The sequence below is a fragment of the Akebia trifoliata genome, chromosome 12 (assembly GCF_017979445.1).
Source record: "Akebia trifoliata isolate Shusen 1 chromosome 12, ASM1797944v1, whole genome shotgun sequence".
Lineage (NCBI taxonomy): Eukaryota > Viridiplantae > Streptophyta > Magnoliopsida > Ranunculales > Lardizabalaceae > Akebia > Akebia trifoliata.
The window spans coordinates 27,542,499-27,567,131 of record NC_141386.1 but is presented as its reverse complement, the minus strand read 5'-3'; the positions used below and the strand labels follow the sequence as shown (position 1 = coordinate 27,567,131).

Here is a 24,633-nt window from a genome sequence, read left to right as displayed (position 1 = left end):
CTTTTGACTTTATTATTATAAAGGAAATTTCTATCAAAGTTTAAAAAATCCACAATCTCACGATTTTTAGAATTACATTAGTTAGTTTTAACTTTCTAAATTATATAAATATCATTTTTATCATGTTATTTACAAAATCACCTTAGTATTTTAAATTACAAATAAATCCATATGATATATAAAATTATAAAATATGATATAAATTATATTAAAATTTTAAAATAATTACACAAAATTTAAATTAATTTTTGTAGTACATATTCGTTACAACAAATCATGTATTAATCAATTTATGAATCTAATCAGTTCAATTTGCTAACCAACGAGTGTTGGACGTAGTGGTCAAAGCACCATTTTAAAAAGGAAGAGCTTTTGAGTTCAAGCCCCCTCGTTGATCACCCATATGAATTTTTCCTTATTTTCCTGGTGTATATGATTTATGGGGTATTGCATGTACGTGGTGTACCAGGGGGATTTGGACGAGATACGGTGCTCTAAGAGACCAGTTGCCTTACCTCCTACTAGTCGGGCCTATGGGTCTAAAAATCCTGTCATAAAAAAATAAAAAAATAAAAAACATTTGAGTTTGTCGAATTTTATCATTGGGTTAAGTGATTCAAATAACTAAGATATAATATATTATTTTGAGAAATCTAGATTTCCTTCTATCTATATAATTATTATAAATATATAATATTATAGTAGTATGTATGTTGTCTTTTCTGATGACGCTATTCATGATTAGACTCATTTTTTTTCCAAAAGGTCTTGGTTTGTTGTTTGAAGGTGGTGAGTCATTAACTTAGCTTTCATATAATTCAATAACTTGCATACTTAAATTGTATAGATGTCAAAGTAAACCAAACTAATAAATTAACTACTCTGCATGTCCCTACAAGTTAGGCTTATTCTAGAGTATTGAGTCATGAATCTGAATACAAATCGGAACTGATTAAGGTTTTGATACCAATTCAAGAAATTATTTGACTTTTAAAGTTAATCGACAAATTTCTCCTTATTAGTGTTACATTAAGATAGAAAAATTATGACGTATTGTGTCAGAACCAATACGGTCTTCAATAAGAAAACCGAGTGGTTGCCCATTTTCAAAGTCTTATATGAAGTCAAAAATAAAGAAAAAAAATCTGATTTAAAAAAAAAATTTATTATAAACATAATCTAGACCATCAAATCTAGGGGTTTGAAGTGTTATGTGGACAAACGTTGCCCAAATTAGGACCTGCGTCTTGCATGGTCCTTCTACTTTTGCAACATTTAAGGGAATCTTATGTGAGTGTTGATTGGACTATTGTGCAAGCTAACTAGACTTTTGAGAGGTCCGAAAACCCACTAACCAAGCATAGCTTAGCCCCCAGAAATAATAAGAGCTAAGGCCTTGATTTTGAGTCTATCAATTATAGATGAATTCATAATTAACAAGTCGATAAACTTCAGGTCAGACTAATGCTTAATAGAACTTGACCCAACCCAACCCAGTTTGCAATAATATATTAAATAGAAGATGGGTCAAGTTCAAGAGCCATTAATGTAGAACTTTTGGAATGGACTAGTTTTTTATGAGGATGATATCCCAACCTCATCCTTACAAAAAATCAGTCCATTCAAAAACTTCTAACCTCGTCAAAAAAGCTTTACAAATTAACAGTAAAAATTGATGATCCATGATTCTTCAACTTGTAAACTAGGGCTAGAAGTTTTAGACGGGGGCTGATTTTTTTGTGAGGACGATTTACTCACCGTAGAAATCATCCCAAATATTAGTCCATTCTGAAACTTCTGGCCCATATAGGATAAAACATGTTTGCTGTATTATTAGCTCTTAAACCCGATCCACAAAGGATTATTAAATTATATTTAAATAAATGTGAAATTGCTTTCTATTATTTATTTTTCACAAAAGTGAGAAAAAAATCTTATTGTGAACATAATGCTCTGGTAAAGAAATATAACATTACCTTAATGTAGAGTCGTGAAAAATTATGTCTCATAGTAAATTCTTCGAAAGTAGTTTCTAGTAAGCAAAAACTTTAGGGAACTTACTTGAACAACAATAACCTACTTTTAAGATAAACAAATTTAGGAAAAGAAATCAGTGATTCTATGACTCAAGCCTATATGGATTGGCCAAATTAAGCTAGATAATAATTTTTAGAATTTGATTAGTGGCAACCCGTCTTTTTAAGGTCACATTAGGACTCAACTGAGTCTATCCCCAACCCTTCTATTGACAACCTTAGTTGCACCATTATTGGCCTATAAGCTAGACGGGGACGTGACCTCAATGACTGTTAGCTGGTGTCAACTTTGAAACCTTTGAGCCATTAGGCCTTTAGTGAACACATCCTCGACTTGATCATGAAAGGGAATATAATAAACATTGATTTCTTCACGTCTTTAATGCATGTATGGTACATATATGATTAGTACTGAAACCCATAAAGTTGATGTTGTCATACCATATAATTAAAGAGTCGAGATCCTGTATGGTATGTCCTATTTGGATCAGAAAATATACACATTAGATTATGTGCATGACTTGATTATAAGCCCAAGGTGATTTAAATTCTAACTAAATTGTGCCACATAGACATTGTTCCTATAAAATAAGAACGGGACATCACATTGGTTCTTGAGTCATAATGAGTCACGATCCAGTACGATGTCCCGTTTGAATTGGATAACATATGCATTGGGTTGCACGCATGGCTTGGTTAGGAGCCCAAGGTGATTTAAACTCCAATTGAACATCGTTCCTAGGAACTATGATTTTCAAACTTGTTTTGACGACTCATTCATGAATGAGATCGAGTCATTTCAGACAAGTTTTTCAATATTTTTGAGTCGTCTCATTCAACAATGAGACAAATGAACCATGATTTTAAATCTCATCCGATACGTTTGACTTGTCCATTTGTCTCATCCGAATTAGTCATCACAATATCAAATAAATTTAAAATCATAGTAGGAGCGAGACACCATATTGAATCCTTAGTCATAATTGAAGGGGTATGAATATTGTAGACACCCAAATTTGAGCGGGCCCTTGATATAAAAATACCTAAAAAGATAACGAAATATCCTTCCACTAATATAGCATGAAAATATCTTATATAAGTGCACCCCAAGCCACGGTTGGTTGCTGCTACAGTATGCCATGGTTGTATGCTGCTTGACACTCTGTGAGATGATTTTTTCTTTGATAAGTAAAAATAAATTCATTTAAAGAAATTGAGGTCTAGCAGACCAATCAAAAGAAATAAACAAACCTAACAAAAGACAAACAAGCTGTCAAAGAGAAAAAGAACAAGAAATTGCCTCATATCTACATTACAAATCCTATCACAATTAACAAGGAGAGATGATTAATGAATGCTTTAAGATGACAAATAATGTGTTTGATAGCAATACAATGAATAGAAATTGGGATTTGCACATAAATTGCGATGTTTCTCATGTGAAAAAGTACTCAAACAAATAATTAGATGAGTGATTTCTATTAATTGGATTTGATCATTTTTCATAATTAATTTTAATCAATTAAATAAAATTTTCTTTTGAAAGAGACGACATCAAGTTTTCAATATCTTGCTGAACATCAAGGCCTCGTTTGATATAATTGTCAAAATTTATTGTCAAATTCTGCTGTCAAAAACAACTGTAAAAAATTGGAACTCAAAAAACTTGTTTGATAGAGTCTTGTAAAAGTGTTGTGATGTTTACCAGAATCTGGTAATTATTATTTGATACAACTGTTGGATTCTACTATATTAGGGTAAAATGGCCAAAATACCTTTAATGTTGATAATGTACCCATAATTCACAAAAAATTATCAGAATACCCTTATAAATATATAATTACATTAAATATATAAAATATAATAAATTTATATTAAAAAATTATTTAAAAAATTATAAAAAATGTATAATTCTATAGAAATTTCCGTAACATCTCCTTTAAAAATGGACATACAAAATTTTCCTGATAAAGAAAATACTTGCATAATTAATGTTGATAATGCAAATCAACATGAACAAAAAATGACCAAAATACCTTTATAAATATATAATTACATTAAATATATAAATATAATAAATTATATTATAAAATTATAAAAATAATTATTTAAATTTAAATTTTTTTAAATTTTATACAAAATTATAAAAAATTTATAATTCTATAAAAATTTCGACAGCATCTCTTCCTAAAACTGAACATATAAAATTTTTCTAATAAAGAAAATACCTGCATAATACACAATCTAACATCCACATTACATCATATATATACATAACACATCCACATAACATCTTATTTATATTCTCCCATTATTTAAACATAATAATCATAGCTAATATAATAAGTAAAACTGAAATAAATACAAATATAAAAAATATACATCCAACAAATACATATAATATATATTTTTCATTCTTCTTATTTGTTACCGTTACTTTATCTTGAGTAACATTATCATTGATAATGTCAACTTCATCTACTCACACAAAAGATCATGCATGTTTCTATAAAGTAAAATAACACATTAATTAATATCAATTTAATTATATAATTAGACATCCAACATTAATATCAATGATATATTACCTATGAAAATGAACATCTATAAAACATCCTCACATTATTTTCTTTTGATTTAGTTGTAACTAATGTTATCTCTCGAACAAAATGGTAAATACATATAATTTACCATCAATGCTATTCATCATACATAAAAATATAAATAAATATGTATAGAATTTTGAAAATATACTTAAAAATAATATAATCTATGTCTCAACATCGAATAATAGTATTTACACTTATAATACAAAGTAAAAAATATAATATAAAAATGTATCAATAATTACCAGTAAAAATGACATCGACTATTTAATCATTATGTATTTTCATTGTTTGTTGACTTTGACGATCTACTGAAGGGGGAACTAAATACTCTTAATCAATGATGTCATCTTCTTTTTCTTTCATTGATTATTATTTTATTAATCGAGTAAAATTTTCATCGACAATGACATATTTTCTGATAAAATTGTACAATGTTACGCAAGCAATAATAATATTTCGTTATTTGTTCAAATTATATAAATGCATCAACTTCACTATTTGTCATTTTGCCTTTAAAACCTCAAATATTCGTTTGCTTACATTTCGAAGTGAAGAATATGAATGATTGAATAGTTCTTTTCAATCATTTGCTTATGGTCTCTTATAGTTTTGTAGATGGTATCGAATACCTCGATAAGGTGTAAGACAACCATCATGAATGGGTACCCAACATCTATCAGATAATATTTACCTATTATCTAAAAAAATAAATTTCTAGGATTGAATATAAACATATATAATTGACAAACTTTTACATGCAGACATAATGGAGAATATGAAAATTTTAAATTATGAGTATTTAATGTATGAAGGAAGACACGTGAATCATTAGCCGATCTTTCCCGACCAATTATTATGAGTAAACAATATGTCAAATGAACAAGTTGCCATTATATTTTGTGAGTCCCTTATGTCCTCGACATCGCACTTGTTCTTAGATTGATACAAATGCACTGACATGCGCCCCATCTATCACTTCAATACAACCATAAATATTTTTAAAATATATTAATCTATAAACATTAATTAAACAAATATTTTTAAAATATATATATACATAAAAAATTACCTTAAAATAAGGTAAAAAATGAAGATTGTTATGGATATGCAAAGAAACTTCATTGAAGTTGGGAGATACAATTAAAGACATTAACAAGTTCATAATAGTCAAAAGAACTATGTTGAAATATTTGCTAACCTTTTGAAGTGAGTGATCGAAACGATTTACTATTATTCTTTATCCTTACTTATGTCTTATTATCAATAAGAACATCGATATTTATTTTTTAATAATAATATATCGTTCCATCTTTAATAGACATCGTTCTTCCAAAATGATACACAGATTCAGAAATACGTGTTGTTCCATTCTAAATAGTGTATGACATGTCGTATAATTATCATTTAGTATTTTTCACGCAAAGTCAATCTCCCCGTACTGACTATTACTATGTGGCTCCCTACCTAAGAAATTCTTGCAATAAAATAATGAACCTAGAACGACTATTGTCGTAATTATATTTAAAATACTTAACTCAATAGTATTAATGGTAACACCATTTGAATTGATGGTATCAATCATATTATCATCTAAATTAATAATATTTGTGGTATCAACATCTAAATCTATATGACTTGTTTATAATTCCATATTAGTGGTATATACATCCAACTTACAATACACAATATAGAAAGACACAATTAAATGATATCCATCACATACAACAAAAATTATTATCCATAATATTAATTATAGTATCCATCTAACAGAAAATCAAATATTCATCCAATAGAAAATAACATATCTATCTAATAGAGTATATTGCATTATATTAGTGCAAAAAGTAAATAAAGTAATCAAAGTATATTGCACCATATAGGTGCATCATAAAAACAACATAAATATAAAAATAACATGAAAAAATGTCTAAAAATCTCTTCTAATAAGAAAATTAGTCATCTCGTCCTCTGACCACCCAAGATAAATAGCTGATAATCGTAACCCACAAAAATTTTATATGAATTGTTTGCTCTTCATAAACATCTTCAACATAAAATGATAAAGATCACCGTTTAGGGTTACATTTGTTAGTTGGTTTAAGAGGTCGATGAACTCTTGAATACTGATTTTCTTAATATGAACGAGGTTGTTAGAAACATATGTCTGACTGTGAATTACATCTACGAGCTTATCCAGTGTTTAACCAATTCTCATAGTAGTAGTCATCTTCTATCTACGACCTTGATACTGTAGAGTATTGCCACATTTACGTTGAATATGATATGTGGGTAGGGGTATAGTAAGGATAACATTATCCTCAAACTCGTCGGTATCATCAAGAGTTAGGTTTAGAGGCGTTGAGACTCTAGGAGTTGGGTCTCCATGACATTATCTAGATCATCAACATTAAAGTTCTCTTCCTAGGCTTGTGAGGTATATGGTATTGTACCAAATGTAAGCAACCACATCCAGCTACCAATAGCATATGTGCTTCAAAAGATGAAATCCAATTACTTCGCAAACTTCAGAGGCTTCGTTCGAAATATTGTATCTTTTGGATGATGATTTAAAAAATAAAAACCCTAAATTATATATAAAAAATAATTTTTTTTAAATAAATAAAAGAAAAATTAACAAAAAATATACCTTTAACTACTCATCTTACTACTCCTCACTTGCATCTAATATGTCGATCTTAATATCATAAGAGACGTTGGTATTCGTGCAAATCTTGTTCTAACATTCCCAAATACCTTTTTTATCCCACTTATATTTCATTTGCCCTCTATCATAATAAACATTAGTTATTTTTTTTAAACTCCTTCATCAACATTTCATATCTGATATTGTCAATCATTTTATGTGATCTCTTCCCATTTTTAATTAATTCATGGTATATCTCGACTCAAACTTCATGTTATTTGGTGTTCAATATGCTTTTACACCTTTTGAATTATTCTCATTCATTTGACAATGAAAAATAATGACTCTAAAAATCCATTAGATCCTATTTAAGAATCAATTACATTTAAGGAAATTAACCACCGAATATCATGTATTTTCATCAATCCAACCAAATAATACACTACATTTCAAATTTATCAATTAAACTTCAATAATCTATCAAATTTCATATATTTTCTTAGATTAAGCCAAATAAATAACCACTAAATTTCACATGTTTTCATCAATTTAATCAAGTTAGTAACAAAACCAAATAGATAATCTTCAAATGCATACAAAAGTTACAAACTACATTAAAATTAATGACAAATAAATCATAATAAACAAAGCTATATTAGGATTTCGATTTTATTTTTCTTAATTCGAATTTGAAATCCAATGAATGTTACAAACTACATCAAAATATCGGGTATTTGATAAGATTATCGAATATCCGATAATATTCGATTTGATTCAAGCTACATTAGGATTTCTATTTTATTTGTTCCAATTCGAATTTGAAATTCAATGGATGTTACAAACTACATCAAAATATCGGTTATTCGATTAGATTATCCTAATCTAATGTTATAAAATTTTATATATATAAAATTATAAATTAAATTATCGAATACATGATAACATTCGATTTGATTTATAAAAAAATTATAAAATTATAAATTAAATTATCGAATACCCGATAACATTTGATTATCAGTCAATCAAAACCTTTGATTTGAAGATGAAAAAAATTAAAAATTTATAACAAATCTCAACAAAAATTATTAATTTTGAAGATGAAAATCAATCATTTTTTTACATACAAATCAAGGGTTTATTTGGCTCAGGTTAAGGAGAGAGATGATACCTGAATGATCGTCGTATGAAAAACTAGTGTCGAGATCAGCTGCTGTCGAAGGTGGGTTGTCTCGGGATTCGGGCTATATGACCTTCTGTCGAGAACAAAAGAGTAAAAAACAGTTGAGCGTGCTATGTGAGACTCTGTTGAGAACAATTGTGTGTTGGTGAGGTGCTGTCAAGAAGAAGAGAAAGGATGTGTCGAAAAGAAGAGAGAGAGCTGTGCAAGGTTCTGTTGACAGCTAAAAGAAGAAGAGAGAGATCTGTGCGAGCGAGAGAGAGAGAGAGAGAGAGAGAGAGAGAGAGAGAGAGAGAGAGAGAGAGAAAGAGAGGTGTGTTATGTCGACAGAGGAAAAAAAGAGAAGAAAATGATCAAGGGCATATCCATCTTTATAAGTGAACCGTTTTTCAGTGTTTGCTTTCCCCGCAAAAGCAAATAAAAAAAGTGACTCTACACAACTTCTCATATTTGCATTTAAAAATACAATTTTTTAGCGTAGCTTTTTTAATTAAACGGTGATTACGGATGAAAACGTAAATTTACAACTCAAACGCGATTAAAAGAGCTTTTAAAAGCGTTATCAAACACCCACCAATTTTTGCCTAACCTCCAAATGTCAGTTTCTTAAGGATCCGTATAATTATTAGATGGAGAAGCTCTCACATCAAACTCGATAAGAAAAGTCCAGGAAACTGAACTCTGAACACAAAGAGAGCTCTTCGAAGGGTTCCTTTGCTCAGTTCTCTACAAAAAAAACCCTAACAATGGAGTCTCTCGCAGTCGCAGCATCAGCTGCAATGGCGCAGCAGACATGGGAGCTTGAGAACAACATAGTAAAGATGGATTCTCCTCCTCCCCCATCTTCTTCTTCTTCTTCTGTAGATTCGGACGCCATTTACTTCTACGATGAATCAGCCCAGACGAAGTTTCAGAAGGAGAAACCATGGGCTAGCGATCCTCACTACTTCAAACGTGTCAAGGTTTCAGCTCTCGCCCTGTTAAAGATGGTCGTCCACGCTAGATCTGGTGGAAACATCGAAGTCATGGGGTTGATGCAGGGGAAGATCGATGGTGATGCCATTATTGTGATGGACGCTTTTGCCCTGCCAGTCGAAGGAACCGAAACTAGGGTTAATGCTCAAGCTGATGCTTATGAGTACATGGTCGATTATTCCCAGACTAACAAACAGGTATCAAGTTACAAAACCCTAACCCTAATTACTGATACAAGGGATTGGATTCGTTTCGTTTTGAATTTAATTAGGATTTAGGGTTAGTTGGTTAGATAAGTGCACTATATATAAATATGTCTTTTGGTATTGAGAATCAATGAGAAATAAGCAGGTATCAAATTACAAAACCGTAACCCTAAATCCTGGGATAAGTGATTGGATTCTGATTCTTGGAATTAGGGTTTAGCCGATTAAATTGGTGAATTTACGAATTAAACGACAATTCCTTAATTAATTGTGGAATATGGTAACATTTTTATCCTTAACCTTCAAAATTTTATTTTTTTCAACATTCGAACATCAAGAAGAAAATAGGATATTTAGAGAGGTTGAAAATGTTGTGTTTTGGTAAGAAACCCAAACATATATATTGTATGATCTCCGAAATTTTGCCCATTTTTTTAATGAAACTTTCTCAAATTTATCCGAATTGAAACTCCACCAAATAATTACCGAATGCAAACTTTGTTGCTATGCCAATTAGTTTGAATTTGAATTTGTTGGTTAGATAATTGCACCATAAATCTCTTGTATTTTGACTTTGAATGAGAAATATTATTTGAATCCTTTTGGATTTTGGACGTTGACTATCTCGAATTTTCCTCGAATAAGATCATTTTCTTATCGTATTTATTTTTTATTCTTGTTTTGTGATTTGATCATAAGTTACAAATCAGAATTTCCATGAATTTCGGTGTAGGCTGGGCGATTGGAGAATGTGGTTGGTTGGTACCATTCGCATCCTGGTTACGGATGCTGGCTTTCAGGCATCGATGTTACGACGCAGATGCTTAACCAGCAATTTCAGGAACCATTTCTGGCAGTTGTGATTGATCCAACGAGGACTGTTTCAGCTGGGAAAGTTGACATTGGAGCTTTTAGGACCTACCCCGATGGGTATAAGCCTCCGGATGAGCCTGTTTCAGAGTATCAGACTATCCCTTTAAATAAGATTGAAGACTTCGGCGTGCATTGTAAACAGGTCTATTTTACATTCCTAGGTGTACCTACTTTTCAAGAATCAATGATTTTGTAGTCGTAGTAGTTGCAATGGTATTTATTTATAGTATTTGTTTTGTAATTCATCATAAGAGTCCATGGTAGTTCATTGTGAATGCTTGTTGTTGCAGTATTATCCTTTGGATATCACATATTTCAAATCTTCTCTTGATTGCCACCTCTTGGATTTACTATGGAACAAGTATTGGGTGAACACGCTTTCCTCTTCTCCATTATTGGGAAATAGGGACTATGTTGCGGGGCAGATTTCTGATCTTGGTGAGTCCTACCTTAGTTCTGCTTGCTATGGAAATGGTGTGTTTTTTTTATTTTTTATCATGTAAGTGGGGCAAGATAGTTTTTACTTGGTCATTTGATTACTATTAGTTTCAATGAACCTCATTGGCTGGTCATTTTGATAACAATAGAAGCATTTTTCTTGGTTCTATCTCTTTGAAATTAAATAATTTCCCTTACATCATGTAGCGGAAAAGCTGGAGCAAGCGGAGAATCAGCTTCACTCACGATTGGGGTCTTTTCTTCTACCCGCACAAAGAAAGAAAGAGGTCAATTTATATATGTTTAATTTGTAACATTGTCCCATTAGAATAGTTTTGCCAGTACCCTGAATATATACATATATTGCTTTGGTTGGTTGTCCGGGTTTTTCCTATAACTTCAACCACTAGTCTGAATGATTGGACGCTTGCTAAAGATGCGTGATTATTTATTTATTATTTGCATTGAAGATTTCAAACGTTTTAGGTAGGATTAGTTTTGTATGGATAAAGAAATTTGACATAGTCTTTACCTATCAAAAAAGAAAGAAAGAAATTTTACATGGTCATACTTATTTAAGTGCTACAATATTGTGAATCTTTGGCAAAGAGAGCATGCGTAGGAAATCCTTGGATTATCTTTCATGGTTTTTCATAGGTCATTTGAGGGCTTGAGGCCCATATGGGGATGAGACCAAAGACGGTTTCTTGTGAGAATACCCACATAGGGATGAGACCAAATACGATTTTTAGTGAGAATGGTCTCAGGACGGAGGTCATGGTATGCAACAGATGAATTGATTCCATCAATCTTTTTGGTGGCAAAATAAGAATGTTTTTGGTTGAATTTGATATTCGGTTCACAGTTCACACCATTGTTTTAGCCAATCCAAGTGGATATGAAGTGTGAGTTCCGTTATACATTTGGTAACATAGGAGCTTGGTCAAGACTCAAGAGTGAAGTCCATTATAACAATTAACATAAAACTTTCTTATGAAGTAAGGTTGTGGCAGACAGGACAAAATTACTTGCTAAGCAATTGCATGGGATTAAGTGATGGTGGTGGAAGCAATAACTTTTTCCTCTGTCACAAAGTAAGTATGATAGGGAAGATTGTGTCATTTGGTAGGAAAGGAAAGAAGCGATAAGGGGATCGTACATTCCCTTTGAATTAGCATGTCAGAATTCAAATGGAGTAATATAGTGTATATTAAAAGCAACAAGGACGGGATACTTTTGTGCATTACGGTGGTCTCGCTTAAAGGTGAAAATCCTATTTTCATTGCTTCGTTCGGTACGATTGGGTTCGGGTGGATGGAACTATCGAAAGTCATTATTGGAACCTTTAGATTTTGCTAGTCCCACGGTCTTTGTGTTGAGGCCATAGCAAACCACTGTACCTTATCTCCAGTGCCCAATGCTTTCATCCCTATGTGTCCTAACTCGATCATGCTCCAAAATTCAGGTTTCTTTGAAGAACATAGACCTTTGGAAGGATGCTTTTGTTGTTATTGCAAACTAAACCATTTTTCCTTTGGAAGACCTCAAATGGGCCTTGAAGGATATCAACTTTGGCCTTGTTGATCTCCACATCACTTTGTTTGTCCTGAGCATCTCATGTTTTTCATGGATAATCCATATGATTTTGCCTTCATAAATAGCATCCAATATCTACTTATCTGCCAGAATAAATTCCAGTTTCGACACTGGTGATTGGAGTTGGGAACCATAGATTCATTGTGGATTGTTGGTCCTGTTTTGGATAACATTATGGTGGGGGCGTTCCTCTCCTCCTTTGGTCCCACAACTTTTATTGGAAAAACAATATATACTCTTGGAGTTAGACGAAGGCCATGAAACTTTTAGACTTGCTATTATCTACATCCACAACGATCTTATTAAATGTCCTTAGCATAGATGTTCTTGGAGTTCTTGTGGAGGTGGATTGCGAGACAAAGGCCATGAAACTTTTAGACTTAGCAATTATCTACATCAATAACGATCTTGGCAAATACCCCGAAGGGGGTTAACCATTGAAGCTCTTTCAGGTAGTTTTTCAAACTTCTTTTTGAGGGATTGTCTTTGTCAAACTATAATCGTTTTTCGAGGCTTAATTGATGGAAAATTAAGGGAAAACCATTGAAGCTCCCAAGGGAGACCACTTTAGAAAATCGTCTTAGAGGTCATTTGATGCTTTGCCAAATAAGGTGGATAACGTGGATAACATGGATTCAATTTTCAACATATCAAGTCCTTTCTCTATTAAATGGAACAAATGGTTACTATAATCAAGACATCATGATAAAGCGGTCAACAAAATTTTCTTGGTTCATGGAGAAAGCATTTAAATTTAGGTTTTGGCTATAGGGCTTAGTTTGGAATTGAACATGGTCTGCAGGAGATTTAGGCAATGATAAGTGAGGGAATCAATATCGTAAGATGACACTTGGCAGGGGGCAATTAAAGATTTCCATGCATTAGGGACTCATGAGTCTTTTTTGGGTTGAGGTAGGGATAATCATGTAATACAAGTGGTCTCAACATGATTTCAATGCTCCGCTCTTTACTTCTTCAGGTTAACAATAAACATGGAATTTCAAGAAAAAACCAAAGGGGAGGTTTTATCAATAGACTAGCTCCGCTCCCAATAACCCTATTTGTTAAAGTGAAAAACTTTCTATCTACGGTGTGAATATGCTCGTGAAACATATAGGCCCATAGGTCACTTGGTATTGGAAGTACCATGGACCAAAGAGGATCTTCGGTCAAGTTGACAATGCTAGCAATTCAGACTGACAAGATGTTTTTGGTGCAGGCCAAATTGAATTCGAATATCCAATATGCTCTGACTGCATTTGAAGACGTGTTTCTTCACTAGTACAACCTTCCCTATTTCTCAAAGTGTTTGCAATCTTCGAAGGACCTTTTTCGTGAAGAAAATAAGCAACCATCAAGTCAATCAATGGATAATACCGACAAGATTCAAAGCCTTCCAAATTCATTGTTGTTTCTATAAGAAGAATTGCAATGAGATCTTCACTATGACATTGGACATGTTATCTCATTGCAAAACATCCAAAATCATGTTCATTGGATTGTTTCAACCTGGTAATATGATATCTGCCCTTCTTTTTTCTCATGAATTTGGATTAAGAAGTATGGATTCTCATATCTTGTAATCTATGTTTATATTGGTTTTTTCATTTCTTTATTTATTGGTACCCCATGGTCTATCATTCTCTCAAGTATTTCTAGTCTAGTTATTCCCACTATACTCTATGTTTGTCACTTGTTAATGGAGCTTTGAAGTTTTCCCAAAACCTCATTTCATCTTCCTTATCCAATTTGGATGTTTTGGAGTCTCACGTTTTAGTTTTTTGGTTTGAAAGAGATTTGGATAATGGGTCTAGCTTGGAGGCACTCCTTTTCAGGTTAGTTGGGTTATATGGAGGGAGACGAATAGCATGCTTTTTGAAGGGAATGAACGATCAATTTAAGATGTCGTTATTTCAATTATGGGTTTTATTTATTGGAAGTGTAAGTTGTATCACGCGTTCAAAGGCGTCTTTTTTGAGGATATTCTCTTTAAGTGGGAGTTGGTTTATATGGGGAGTAATTAGTTTTGTGTGCTTTTGTTGTAATGCTTTTCTTCGCCCTTTTTGTTTTTGTTTCTTGTATTTGGAGGCTCCTCGGCCTCCTTGTTTGATAAATAAAATCTTCTTTATTTATAAATTTTTTTTTTGAGAAAAATCAAGTTTTGTCACTCTCTTGGAAACTAAACTGGTCATCATTCGGAGAACATCATTTCGGATTTGTGTAGAATTAGAGACATTGCGTGGTATGTGCTTCCAATCTTAGCTTTAGTCATGGTCCCTCTTTTGTGTAAATGCTTGGGGAAGGGGGCCTTTTCTTGAGTATACTTGGGGATCTACAAACCTTCAAATTATAAGAAAAGGAATCATTTCTAGGGATATTTTGATAACAACAATCGTTTTTTAAACTGCCCTTGGTATTTAGGTGTGAATTTTAACGTCATTAGTTGTTTTGCTAGGCATTTGCATGGGACAATACGCATGAAGTTATTTGGGGAACTTGTAAACCGGTATTTTATACTAGATTTCTTTCTTGGGGGTGATTCTTTTGTTTGGTTCAATAATATTGGTAGTTCCCCACTAAGTGTGCATTGGGCAGATTTGTAATAATGAGTTCTTGTGAATAGCATTTCACTACTATTCTCTAGATTCCAAACCCAAAACTGGCTTAAGAGCACTCTCCCTTAGTCTTAGAGGATGGAAAAGCTTTGTCCTATCCATTTCCATTTTTTCTCGAAATATGTGCTTGAATCATCCCAACTTCTTGGAGTTTAAGGGATCTGTGGAATTCTCTCTCTCTCTCTTTTGTTTTTTAAATATAAGGATTGGCTTCAGGTTAAAATGAAAAATGAAGTCTTAAGGAAAATCCTAAATGTTGGAACAAACTGGTGTTTGAGAGGGTGGATGTAGAGAAAAGTGATCTATTGAATGAGATTGCAATCCTAGAGCTGAAGGAGGAGGTTGAGGGTTTGTTGTTTGAAGGGAAATTAAAAATGAAAAAAAAAAAAAAAGAATTTTAGGATGGAATTCCAAAAATTCGTTCTCCTTGAGAAGATTAGTCAGAGACAAAAATCTAGAATAATGTGGTTAAAAGAATTGGAAAACATTACAAAAATTGTTTTCTACCATACGACCAACGACCATAGAATGTCAAACTCCTCTCTCCTTTGTTTATTAGAGGGAATGTGTCGGAAGGAGAAGATTTCTAGGGAAGGTGGTTGATTTCTATAAGAACTTATGCTTAGAACAATACAAAGTAAGACCTGTTTTGGATGAGTTTTTATTTGATAAGATTTCACCTAATCATACTAAATGGCTGGAAATAACATTTGACAAAGAGGAAGGTGGAGAGGCTTAAAGGGATGGATAAGACAAATCCCCAAGTCTAGACAAATTCTTGATGGCTTGCCTTAAATTTTGTTAAGAAGTCACTAAAGATGATTCCATGAGGGTCTTAAAGGCTTTCAAAATGAGGTCTATCTTGATCATTATTCCAATAGCACAGTTGTGGCATTGATCCCCAAGTAGCGTTGATATATTGGAGCTTAGACCAATTAGCCTCACAGGCTCTTATAAAATTGTCAAAATGCTTACCTCGAGTATCAAAACAATTATTCCATAAGTTATTACACTGAAACAAAATGCCTTTGTAAAGAATAGGCAAATCTTTTTTGTTTTATTGAAAAGGAAAGAAATACAAGAAATGGGAGGTTGAGGTGACCCACCCCAAAAAAGAAAGCGAAGAAATTAACCAACAAACTAAGCAACATAAAATTTACAAATACTATCCCACCGGACCAAAAAAATACCCCTTGAACTCTTTGAAAATTTTGCACCAATAGAATAACAGGTCAAGAATCGAAAGAATCAACTCTTGTATTGATTGTGAAGAACCTTCGAAAATTCAAAGGCAAACCTTGGATGACGTTCTCATTGAGAACGAGTGCATAAACTCTAGGATACGGTTAGGCAAATTAGGGATTGTGAAAAATCAAATTGGAAAATATCTATGACCACATGAATTGGAATTTCCTAGAATACATGTATGGGTGGATGGGATTTGGAATGTGTGGATTAACTGGATTACAAAATGTGTCCTGTTCATCTTTCTTGATCCTAGTAAGTAAATGGTAGTTCACCAGAATTTTTCAAGAGGTGTGGAGCCCTATGGCATGGTTGGACCCCCTTTCTCCTTCCTCTCTGGCATAGTGGTTAAGGTCATGGTGAGGCTAATCTCAAGGTCGGTGAATGACACTAATCTTACCTGGGTTGTGGTCAAAGAATGTCGACTTGGTTTCCCATCTTTATTTTTTTTTTAGTTTTATTTATTTATAATGTATGGTGTCCCCACCCCCTTGGAAGTAGGACTAATCCTACCGGATACACCCATCCACCACAAATTAGCATACTAGGTATAATCGGCAGGGAAGACTCGATCTCACAAGCTTGGGGAGCACACCCAAGTCCCTCAGCCTTCACTCCACCACCTGGTGGTATTTCTCATCTTTATTTCTCTGATGACGTTCTTGTGTTTACCAACAACTCATCAAGTCTGCTTAAGTTTCTAAGAGGGGCTCATGTGCCACTTTTGAAAGTGTCCATCCTAACATAGAGTAAGGTCTATGGGGGTTGAAGCGTCTAATTCAATCCTTTGCAAGGTGGGACGAATCCCATCTAATTGCCTTGGTTTGCTACTAGAGGCTGCACCTGAGAATCTGTCCATATGGCTGCAGCCACTGAGAGAGTTGGCTAAATATTGGGTGTGTGGAAGTCCAAGTTTTTATCCAAGGGGAGGAAAGAACATCTAATCAAAAGAACGTTCTCTAATACCCATATACATTTCTCTCACTATTTCTCATCCCTAAAGCTGTTGAGAAGCAAATCGACAAGCTCATTCACGATATCTTATTGAAGGATAAGGATGACCATGGGCTTCACTTGGTGGATCGGAAGATAATTCCACAACCTTAAGGTCATGAACATTGCTTTGCCTGGCAAGTGGTTGTGGAGATTTGGCATTGAGGAAAATAGCTTGTGGGGGAACATCAATTGAGGTTAAACTCGAGAGTAGTTCCTTTGATTGGGAGAGTGGCAGTAGAGGATTTTATTTGGTTCTGAAGTGTAGACATGCAAAACGTATGACTGAATTTAGGAAAATTGTGGCATTCAGGGCATGCAAAGGTAATAGGCTTTATTTTTGGGAAGATTGTTCGCATAGAAGATCAATTCAAGATTTCAAAGCTCAAGGAGCATTCAAATGACAAAGCACTACAGGCATCACCACTGATCCCTTTTTTTGGTTATAAAATGAAATTAAGTTTTACTAAAACAAGGTTAAAAAAGTAATGGTGTCAGGAGACTTCAAATTTGTATGCATGCTTCTTTGCATTAAAATGTTTGGATTGATGGTGTTAAGATAGATCTGTCAAGGAAGAGAATCCTGATAGTGAATAAAATCTAGGACTCTTTCCATCCCTCTCACCCTGGGAAGGTGAGCTGGTAGATTACTCTCGATTCTACCTCATAAGCAATTATGCCCAATGTATCCAAACGCACGAGCTGCCCTACATTTATGGATATGTCCTGCCTTGTGGCACATTCTTCTTACTAAACCCATCCAATGATTTTTAACTTGAATCTATGGGGTCCACATGGAGGTGAGTCCATGACCTTTTTTTGTGATATCCTCCTCACAAAATTACCTCATTTTGAGTATTTTAATCCCATCAAAAGTGGATCACAAGTTGAATTGGTCTAGGCTAATCATTTCACCATTAACTTGGTGTGCACTTTTTTCCCCTCCCATTGGACAAGTGCAAGATTATATTAACAGAAGAAACAAGGTGTGGAAGGAAGTTGAGGAGACTTACCTAGAGATCACAAGGGAAACTACAAAGCAAAGAAGCGAAGGGAAAAAAAAACATCAACTTATTCAACAATAACAAGATCCCCCCCATGAACAAAATCCTTAACAAATAGACCCCAAAACTCCTTCAAGGACTCGGGAAAAAAAAATGTGAGACCTACAGTACTAACGACGAAAACATGAATCAACTGCTCCTTCCCATCAAACATCCTTATATTCCATTCCTTCAAAAGGCCTCAGCACACTTCAAACAAGAGTGAACCACCCCAAATAATTCGTTCTAAATTAGACATTTGTGGTATGCCAACTTTGGAAGGAAGAATATACTGACTCGGGAAAGAATCCAAAGACATTTAGAAGGTACCACTCGAGCAAAAAATCACAATTGGTAATAAAGTGATTGCTGGATTTACCACTAACATTTTACAAAGGGAACCAAAATCCATAATGTTGATGCTCTGCGACATAATATGATCAATAGTTAATAGTATATCCAAGGTGGTTGTCCAAATGAAAAAAGACACCTTGGAGGGAAATGATGGAAGCAGAGAAGTCAAAGATACATACATGTAGGAAAGAATAGTTGATAAAATATATGATTAAGAGCACTCTGGTATGGTTACTTTTGGAAACAAGGACGCCTTTTCACTAGGAAAGATTGGGATACAAGTAATTCAACTAGTAAAGTTAGCCAAGGAATTAACCTCCCAACTATTGGAATTACTTCTGAACCAAAATCCCCCCTCACATCAAACCTAAATTGATACCATTATTTTTATTTGAAATAGAAAACAAATCAACAAACTGAAATCTAGCGGGAAGCTCAGCACACCTAATGTTCCTAAGAAACTTGGAAGAGCAGAATTTTTATTTTGGGAGTGTTGAAAATTGTGTTTCTTTTTTCCTAAATTCTCTGGGAAGACCTAGGCGCGGCTATTCTCCTCCTTTGTATCTTCTATTCCCTCATTTATATAAGACAGGTCAGAAGGGGATTTGGGTGCTTGATTGTGTTGAATGAATCAAGTAGAACAAATCCAGTGTCCATGAATATTAGGAAGTTGAGTAAGACACAGCCAAGTTGAAACACTTTGATGAGTGCCCAATACACATGAATGATGTTTAAATTAAACTTAAACCACTATGAAAACAGAGTTCTAAAAATGCTTTCTTATTCCATTCGTTTGCTATGCTCTAATAAGAATGAAGCAGTAAATTCCCCCCTGGAGCTTGTTTTGGCAATCTCCAATCCCTGCTATGTTGTTGGGTTTTTTCAGGCAGTGGTGTCCAGTTAGTATTTTTTGAACATTTTAGTTTCCGTAGCCCACCTTATTCCATCAACAGCACTGTTGTATTAATTTCATCAAGACCCAAGACAGTTGTTACGGTGGAGTTGAAGACAAATCTGTTTCCTACGATGTGGATTCTAGTAATTGATGTCTTCTCTGTATCCTTTGCTTTCCAATTTCTATTAATCTTTATTGTGATGATCATTTCTTTGTAAGTGCAGGAAGATTCTCAACTTGCAAAGATCACTCGTGATAGCTCGAAAATAACTGCCGAGCAGGTCCATGGACTAATGTCGCAGGTGACTTAACTTCTTATTTCTTGTTCATCAAAGCTGACACACCTATCTGTCTATTCTTATACTGACTGGTCTTTCTTTCCTCAGGTTATCAAAGACACCCTTTTCAACTCTGTGCATCAGTGCAACAGGTCCCATGTGACAACTGAGACATCCAGCCCTGAACCCATGGTTGAGACCTGAGGTTGGCCTTGATATTAGCAGCTTCGGATGAAACACACTACATTTTGAACTCCAAAGGCTTACAGCTGCTGGCCCCATCCTGACAACTGTTTTTTATGCAACAAGCACTAAATGGAAATTTTGGTTCCTCATAAAGTGAATGGTGGTGAGATTTGTAATTAGTTGCTCTTTTTCTCCAGTTCCAGTTAAATCAGGAGTAAGATTATGCACGATTTCTTATTTCATTCATCTGGTTTACATGTGCTTGCTTCGAGATCTGTTTGTAGTAGTGCTACATATTGTTAGAGAAGGGTATATGTGTTGCGAAAGATGCTAAAGTATTACATTGTTTAGTTGCTTTTATTTATAATAGTTATAGTTATTTTTCTTTTTCAAATTTTTTTTTTCTTTGGTTTGGGCTAATGCTGTTGCCACACCATTATAGTTATAGTTTTTCTTTTATTTATAGTAGTTATATAGTTATTTTTCTTGTGAGAATCGCAGTAAATACTGTGTCATTTCAGCATTTTCCTTACTATTACAATGAGAGAAGGTGGAGTAGAAGCATGGTTTTTAAAGTCGTCCGGGACGGAGACATATCACCCGAGTTAACTCGGTATCAGAGCTGAATGAGACCAATTCACAAAGTCATTTTTTGATTGAGCAATTTTTTGAGTTATCTCATGAGACATCTCAAACGTATCGAAAAACTTGTCTGAGACGACTCAGTATCGGAGCTGAGCGAGACGAGATGCGATACCGAGTTTAAAAATCATGAGTAGAAGTGATTCAACTCCAAACTTTAAGCGGTCATAAATGACCTCAGTTGTGTATCCCAAGGGAAAAAAAAATCTATGGTTCTAGCCCATGCCATGTCAAGGGAAGTATAGGGGCGTGTGTGTGTTAGAAAATCACGACTCTTATATAATCAAGGTCATTTTGATAAAATAAAAAAACAAAATTTCAATCCAGCACTTTACTAACCTTTCAAAATTTCAGAAATATATATATATATATATATATATATATAATTTTTTTTTTAAAATTATATAATCTTCAAAAATCTTTTAATCCATATTTTAAATTACAAATAAACCCTTTTGATACATGATCATATGCACATGTCACTTTCAAGTATATATTTTTTATGTCCCAATACTTATATAATCATTGCAACCGATCAATAAATATATATGTATAATTATTACAAATTATCCAATAATTAAATCACACCAGTTATTTAAGGTTGGGTAATTTTGAAGAACCCTTCCAGGTTTTGGTGAAAACTAGAGATACCCAACGTATATTTTGAATGGGAGACATCCCTTAACTTCAATTTTTGAGATACTAATGTAACGGCTTGTCTCTAGTCTTTAAATCCCTTGATTTTTCCTAAAAATCTTTTGTCCTAAACTTCTAAGCCCCGCTCTTCAACCTAAACAATTTATCACTTTCAACCATCAAACCCTAATATCAAGATAGGCTTTGGGAGATGGAAGTTGATTGGTAAATTAGTGAGTTTTACCAAAAGGTTGAAGTCAAAGCTTGTAATTAGGGCTTAAAATGGGTCGGATTCGGACTGGATCTGAATCCAAAATTTTACCCGGATCTTATTACTTAAAATCATATCCGAACCATTTTTATTTCACTAACCCATATCTGAATCTGATTTGGTCAAATTACTTGATTCTGGTTGATTGGGTCGGATAATTTCATACACTTCAACATTTTTTTGCTATATTTCTTTTCTGATTGTTAGACTATTTTAATTTACCACCATATTTATTTTATTTTATATAAGAGTTCATGATATATTAAAGTAGTAGATGAAAGATAACTTCGAAACATAAAAGTATAATTTTCTAACTAATATTTCATTTGGATCTAAGTAGATATAAGGATGGGTCCGTATTCAATCTGGATCCGACTCAGTCAAAAGACATCAACTCATATTCGGCCCATTTTTATTCAGATACACTCTAAAGAATCAAACCGGCTAAATTCGGATCACTTGGGTTTTGGAAAAAATTCAACTCATTTTACACCCCACTTGTAAAGGGTCATAGAATTAAACAAATTATCTTAGAGATTAAAGCTAGTGACAAAAATTGTCTTCTTCAAGTCAAGAGCACATGTAAAGTGAGTGTATATGTGTGTGAAATCGTTGAACTTGACACTATAAAATCCTTGAATGTAGTTTATAATTTTTATCCTTTCACTGTAAGCCTATCGCTCTCACTTATAATGATAATTGTCCATAAGGATGCGTCATCTTCTTCTGCAATGCTCATCACACAGAAAAATTCAAATCGAACCTTATCTAGTTCATAATTCACTGCCCTCCAAAAAAGAAAAAGAAATTTGGATTCAACAATTATTGGACGAGAGGTCAATTCAATTTAATTTGGGTAAATTTGAAATTGTAGAGAAAAATAAAAAAACAATTAAACTAAGAAACTAATTAAATACAAATCACGCACAAAAACACAGAGATTTTACATAGTTCCTTCAAGATTTAGGTACGTCCACGGATCACTACGATTTTATTATGAAGAGAAAACTCACAATTACAGATTACACCTTTTCACCAAAAACGAGAAATATAAATATCCCAAGAAACTTAATTAAGATTTTACGAAAATACCCTTAAAAAAATCTCATCTTATTCTTTAGATTTGAGGGAAGAAGAAGATACAATCTTGAAATTGAAAGGGGAAGGGGTTGATTAATTAGTAGTGCATCAATTATGGATCCCTAACTTGGATTATCTTTCCAAAATTTTGTTGAATATTTTCAAAATAAAAATAGTTTTGTGGTTTTTTTTTTTTTTTTCTTAAATTAGATTTTGAGGTTTTTGTGTATATAAGGTTTAGTCTTACATTGCTCACAAGTAAGATAGTAGTGTATCTTATAAGTAATAATCAACATAATTAGTTATATTTGTGTCACATTTTTAAAGATTTGATTTGGTGTTTTAAGGTGGTGCAAAGCACCACCCACACACGTGCACGTTCGTCATGTGAAAAGATGCATTGGGCGCTTTGAGACGCACTTCGCGAGGAGCTGAGGAGCCTTAAAGTTTTTGGAATACGAAACTATCCAACGATTGTGGTTGATCCATCATGTATGATGGATCGGGTGCGATCTGCACCGCACAATCAAGTTAGTATCCAATTAGTTCCCGATCGGATATGATGGATCGAAATAATATCAAATCGAGAACAATCAAGTGTGTTGATTTATAATTGATATCCGATCAGGGACGATCGGATCCGTTAAATCAAATGGCAACTGATCGGACACGATCAGAGCTACTAGATCATACAGATTCAACTAAAAAATATTGATTAAAAGGCATGAGACACATACCTTCGATATGGTGCAATTTGAATCGTTAGATTTCAAATCAGACACAATCCGATGCCAATTAAACTAAGAGACATTAAATCATGACTCTTGGTTAATAGACACAAAAATGATTATAAAAAATCAATCAGAAATCAGATTTCTTCATTGAAAATTTCTGTATTTTCCTCTTTCCAAGTTTAAGTTCTAGGCATCACCAGTTTCTTATTTTTCCTAATATTTTAGACTAAATCGTATCGTACATAATCCTATTTAGTAACTTCAATATAGACTTCTTTGCATTCTTAAGGCACTTGTTCTTTGACCTTTTATGTACTGTAGTTTAACTAGTAAGGGAGAATATTTGTCTAAAAGAGATCGAATCAGATTCAAGTCCTAGAAGTTATTCTTTTTCCTTCATTAAATTATTCTCGATTTAAAAGTCAATATTTCCAACAATTAAAAAAAAAAAAAACACTAACTTTTGTGAAAATTAATTTAAAAAAATGGACATGTAAGGTGAGGCACTTACGTTATTGATTGAGGTCCCCCTATGCTCACCATCTCATCTACCATGCCATATGTTTCACGTGGTATTTTCTTTGGGGCCACATCAAAACTCGTGTCAAACGTGAAAAACGACTTTTTTTTAAAGGACTTCGAGAATTTTATCTATGTCTCTTTTCTTAGAAAATTATTTTCTTTACACACCCATCCACATTTTGGAGAATATTTAACATATCTCCCTATGTTTTCAAAATGATGACATGTGCTTTTCAACCCATTCTCATTGATACATATAATACAAAATGATCATAATATCCTAATCTTCATCTTATTTTCTTTTCACTTCCAAAATTATTCATCTTAAAAAAGATAAAGGAAGACTGAGTATTGTTGACGCCACACCAAGTTTTATTTTTTAATCTTATATCAATAAAATGTTAGAAAAGAGTCTCACACAAATCCTATAAAGGATGATATAACATAAAACTACTTTAATTAATAGTTTCAATTATAAAATTACCTTAATATAATGAGTCCTGATTTTTTGGCGCCGCCTCAAACATACAATCCCCGACGTGACATAGGTTAGAACCATAGATTTTCCACAGGATACACAATTGT

The 24,633-nt window shown here is 33.3% G+C and overlaps 1 protein-coding gene across 1 annotated transcript; it reads left to right on the top strand.

Moving 5' to 3' along the window:
• Window positions 1–9,102: 9,102 nt before the first annotated feature.
• Window positions 9,103–20,557, top strand: LOC147389243 (COP9 signalosome complex subunit 5-like). Its single transcript, XM_086417625.1, has 6 exons — window positions 9,103–9,638; window positions 10,381–10,662; window positions 10,811–10,958; window positions 11,166–11,245; window positions 19,924–20,001; window positions 20,086–20,557. The coding sequence occupies exons 1-6, from the start codon at window positions 9,213–9,215 to the stop codon at window positions 20,179–20,181; spliced, it is 1,110 nt and encodes a 369-aa protein (XP_086273751.1). The 5' UTR covers window positions 9,103–9,212; the 3' UTR covers window positions 20,182–20,557.
• The last annotated feature ends 4,076 nt before the right edge of the window (window positions 20,558–24,633 follow it).